Source organism: Notothenia coriiceps, unplaced genomic scaffold, assembly GCF_000735185.1.
Source record: "Notothenia coriiceps isolate Sejong01 unplaced genomic scaffold, NC01 NC01_scaffold00010362, whole genome shotgun sequence".
NCBI classification, from domain to species: Eukaryota; Metazoa; Chordata; class Actinopteri; order Perciformes; family Nototheniidae; genus Notothenia; species Notothenia coriiceps.
In genome coordinates, this window is record NW_011343063.1 from 1 (window position 1) to 5,331 (window position 5,331).

Consider the following 5,331-nt stretch of genomic DNA (forward strand, 5'->3'; position numbering starts at 1 on the left):
ATCCCAGCCGCTTCACACTCGGTTGCGAACCGATCCAGTGAGTGCTGAAGGTCGCAGACCGATGAAGCCATCAGAACCACATCATCTGCAAAAAGCAGTGGTGCAATCCCTAGTCCACCGAACTGCAGACCCCCTCCCCCACGACTACGCCTCGAAATCCGATCCATGTATATTACAAACAGGATTGGTGACAAAGCTCAGCCCTGGCGGAGGCCAACCCTCACCTGAAATGGGTCCGACTTACTGCCGAGGACCCGGACACGGCTCTCGCTTTGGGAGTACAGAGATTGGATGGCCCTGAGTAGAGACCCCCTCACCCCATACTCCCGCAGCACCTCCTACAGTGAATCCCTGGGAACCCGGTCATACACCTTCTCCAAGTCTACAAAACACATGTAGACTGGATAAGCGTACTCCCAGGCCCCCTCCAGGATCCTTGCGAGAGTAAAAAGCTGATCCGTTGTTCCACGACCAGGACGGAATCCGCATTGTTCCTCCTCAATCTGAGGTTCGACAATCGGCCTGACCCTCCTTTCGAGTACCTTAGAGTAAACTTTCCCGGGGAGGCTGAGTAGTGTGATGCCTCTGTAATTGGAAAGTGGATTTACCTAATAGAAATACGCTGATTTACAGATGTGTCTTTCCCTATGTAAGTCAATTTGAAAACTACTTTTAGCCCAAGGCTTCACATAACTAACATGGATGTGATGGTATCACCGTTTGGCCACGACAACATTTGATTAAACGGCTGACGCACTTTCTGTGGGATGTGGAATTAGAGTAAATGTCTTCAGTCACGGCTTAGTAATGTGTGTACTGTAGTGTTTGACTCACAGCTGGCAGAGCGAAGAAGGAAATCCCCAGCAGAGCAAACCCGGCGGATAACAACCGTCCCGTCCACGTCCGCGGGGTCTTGTCACCGTAGCCGATGGTTGTCAGGGTGATCTGAAGGGTCAGAGGTCAGCAGAAAAGGTAATCAGGGCTTTGACTGAAATCTGACCACGCTCGCTCACTCATTACTCACTATACAAAAGCATAAAATTGTGATTTTTGGAACTTACGAATCATCATCAGTCTGCTTCATCACTTACAACTGCAGTGTTGCATTACTTTATGACGAGCAAACAGAAGCATTGATAAAGTAGGTGTTATTTCCTAGATTTTCCGTGGACATTTTTGAGAGCATAAGCTGGTGTTTTGCTGCCGTTCATGGTAGAAAATGCTTGACTTTAGAGGTAATAAGGAAAAATTGCAAATGTATGAAAGAAGACATCTGTAATCTTACAAAGCCTTGTGTTAATTCAAAAAGGTTTGCTAACCATTACACAATAGAATTAAAGTATTTAAAAACAGATAACAAGCTTGTTGTTGGTGCTGGATTGAATGAAAACCCATTTCTAAACAAGCATATTCATTCAAATGTGATATAACGTGTTGAATGTTGTGTGGCATTAAAGACTGTGTGTATAAAAAAAGATGCACTATAGAAAAGGATATATATAATCAGTTTATAGAAAATGATGGTAAGTGCATATCTCCATGGAGACTGCCCAGTGGTCCCGGACCCCCGAACGTCGGTACACTGTGCGTCTGAGTGTCATTCAGGAGAAAATTGAATTCATTGATTGTGCCATTTCTTGTTTGTGTGTTTTATGAAGTTTGAGTGGGTTTCAGATGTAGCGGGAAATAGAGCATTACGGCCAGCCGAGTGCGACACAACAAGCCGTTCCTGGTGGTTTCTGCAATGCATGTTTCATTAAGGTCAAACAGAAACTGTGAATAGAAATGAATCAGTCAGGTTTCAATTTTGTTTATTTTTCTTTTGCAAGGAACCAAAGGGAGAGATTGATTACAATTCTCGTACACAATGGATAAAGGTCTACATTCATGCCATGTAGGGGAGAAGGGGGTAAGTTGAACCACCCTCTGTAACCAGGCAACGCTTTATAGTTGTAATCACGTGACCAGAAATGGTGCAAGCTCCTCCCATTTCTCTTTGGCTGTGACAGAGAGATGCTTATTGTGATCTGGTAAGTCAACATTTTTACAAAAAAACATTTTCTAGATGTCAGCTATATCGGCTTTCATGTCAAACAAAATGTATCCAGGTTTAAAAACATATATTGTATATGTTGATGTGTTGGCAACGTATTAAACCATGTGAATCATTAAGCTAAAGATGACTGAATTTTTAAGCTAGGCAATTCTTTCTAAAATGGTGGCTATGGGGTAAAGTGAGCCATGGGCCTTGGGGTAAGTTGAGCCGGTGGTTCACAATGAGCACAATGAAAGTAGGCACAGTTGATAATAAGAGCTCATTGTAGTAGGCTATATTTAAAGTTGAATTTACCCTGTGTTTGATTGGTAAGATGTATGAAATTGTATCACCATGTGTATGATTACTTTTCCTTTTGACAAATCAAGCAATTCAATCGAAATGTATATTAAAATATTTGAAAAACTAAACTTGTATTTGTTTTGTTATTTATTGTTTAAAGTTACCTTTAAGATGTTTTGTTGGTATGCCCAGGCGTACCTCTACACTGGGGGCAAGTACCACTACGATTTTTGTTGAGATTAAATAACAAAATATCATAAGCTTTCAGAGATGTGACCACCAGTCCAGTAGCATTTATTTCAGCAGCTGTTTAATTAAAAGGCACGAGGAGATAAAGACACTCCATTGAATGTGTGTATTAATGTGTGTGTGCTCACCGTTCCCCACCACAGAGCGTCGGCGTACGTGGCAAACTCTTGGTTGAATTCTTTCTCCACCAGATAGACCAAGAACGAGGAGAAGATTAACACCAAGAACCCAATGTACCAGGCAGTCACCAGCTCCTATTAGACACAGAAAAACATTATATTTATTCAAGGATTTTACAGCCCTTTGCTAAGTTAGAAAGAGAAGTCTTTTCTTAATCTTGATTTCAATCGAATTGAATATGTCGTTTTTCATTCTTCTTTGTATGGAAGCAATTTGTTTTTATCTCTCTTTTGACAAAAAAGAGTGTATTTTTTGCAGTTTAACTACTAACTTTGTATAGCAACAGGAAGAAAATAATCTGCTGTTCCTCACTTGTTTGTTTTTAAATTGAGTTTATAACAAAGTTTGCTGTTCAAAATCATGAAACCTCACAGTTATCATTTCTACATTTTCTTTCCCTCTTTGTGTTCTGACCGTTTCCTGGTTGCTGGTGAAACAGCACATTTCTAAACAATCAATGTTGTTTAAAATGTTGTAACCTATACTTACAGTTTTAACTTATTGTGACCAAGCCTACTCCTAATTAATTACATTTGGTGTCTAAAACAGTCCTGGCAAACACCTGTCTGTAAATATCACTCAGTTATTGCTTCAATATATAGATACTACATGTTAAAGGTCACCTATCATGCTATTTTTAGGCAATAGCATAGGTCTCAGATATATAAGAATATATAAAAAACATGTCTATTAAAACATTAATACAAAATAAAAAAAGGATGGGGCTGAGCTCATGCGGGACCCGGCAGCTACTGTCTAAACTAAATACTGCCGTGATGAAACGCCATATCATGGATTATCAAGGAGTATTTCTGAAACAGTATGGAGCTCAAAGGCTTTCTCTCTTGCCGGTTATACCACAAGGTGAGTTCCTTTTTATTTCCTGCTTCTTCACACACATGCTCCCCAGTACAGGCTAGCTCTGAGTGTTAGCGATGCTAATGTAAACACCGACCATATTACGTCCAAAACAGTCGGGCATTATTTCTGATAGCAACGTTTCTGATTGGGCCGTGGGGCCACATTGGCATTGTTTCTGATAGGGCCGTGGGTCCACATCTCAGATATTACGTCATATCGGACGCAAATCTGGATCAGCTCCGTTGTAGCCCCGTTTTTAGAGATTTGGGTACAGGGGAAAAGAGAGAGGGTTTTATTTTCTGACGCTGCGTGAGTTCCCCGACACACCGGGGACACATGTTTATGTATAAAAGACATCAAAAAGTGCATTTTGCATGATAGGTCCCCTTTAAATTGTATAATACTTGCTAAAACTCTGTGTGCAACAGTATAAAACACTGGATGATTAGCATGAGTAGTAATGTACCTCAAGATTAATAAAGAATAAAAATGCTTCTAGGTTAACAAAACAAGTAAAAAATACAAGGGAAATGATGCAATAATCCACGGCCTGATTAACAGATTTATAATAACTGAACCATAAAAATAAAGGTTCAGAGGAAAAGAAGCTGTTGTTATGACCCTACCTTACTATGTGCATAAACTACAGACCCCAGCAGCTTCCAGGTGCCCCCCCTCCGGTCCATGCGCACCATGCGCAGGATCTGCAGGAAACGCAGGCTACGCAGCGCAGAAGTGGCAACGATGTTGCCCTGACTACCGGCCGAAACCACAGCAACCGAGGCGATGAGTACGATGATGTCTGAGGTGTAGAAGACGAAATAAAGGTCACAGAGTAAACAATATTAGTAGCAGGAACTGTGGTTGACTCTTCTACTTTCTACATCCATCAATCACCTATAAAACAACTATTGATTCACTACAAGCTTGTTTGTTTCCTTCTCTGTCTCTATCAGTCTTCTTCTGTCATTCTGTCGAAGACACTTGAATGCACCATTTATTCTCTTTTATTTCCCAGCAGGCTCTTCTCCTCCCTGCTGGAGCAACTTTAGAAGGAGCGAGAGCCACTGGACTACAAATGGATGTTTTTTTTCTTTCTCTTTTCATACTCGTTACATTTACTGGACACCGAGGAGGATCACTCAAGAACAGCGATAATGTGTTTTGGACAATAGCATCAGTGCCAGATAATGATCTATTATAGAGGACATAACACGCTAACTTTCAGGTTCATTTTGTATTAGGTTCAGAAAGCTCTTTATTTCCTCATACTGCCTGTGCTGCAGCACCTCTTCAAAGTCAAAGTCAATTTTATTGTCAATCTTCCAGTGTGTGTACAGACAGAGAGATCGAAATACCGTTTCCCACAATACAAAAAATACAAATATATATACAAATATATATACAAATATGTATATACCTATATACACACACACTCAACAGACACATTTATATATGCACACATTAAGACATAAATAAAAGCACAACAATCAATATATACAAAATAACAGTCACTTCACTTTTCACCCTCTGTCTGAAAGCAGAGCCCAGTCTGCTCTGATTGGTTAGTTGGCCATCTCTGTTGTGATTGGTCAACTGCTTAGAGATTTCCAGCCCCTTAGCCTATCACACACACACACACACACACACACACACACACACACACACACAAACACACACACACACCTACCTATGACACAGAA

The 5,331-nt window shown here is 40.7% G+C and overlaps 1 protein-coding gene across 1 annotated transcript in view; it reads right to left on the bottom strand.

Annotated features, from left to right (window-relative positions):
• Positions 1 to 834: 834 nt before the first annotated feature.
• Positions 835 to 5,331, bottom strand: part of LOC104945974 (potassium voltage-gated channel subfamily KQT member 4-like) — a gene marked incomplete at both ends in the record, with an annotated part of 5,974 nt that continues 1,477 nt past the window's right edge. The window contains 3 exons of the mRNA XM_010771713.1: positions 835 to 945; positions 2,716 to 2,841; positions 4,255 to 4,430. Coding sequence (XP_010770015.1) covers positions 835 to 945; positions 2,716 to 2,841; positions 4,255 to 4,430 — 413 coding nt within the window. The remainder of the gene's footprint in view (positions 946 to 2,715; positions 2,842 to 4,254; positions 4,431 to 5,331) is intronic.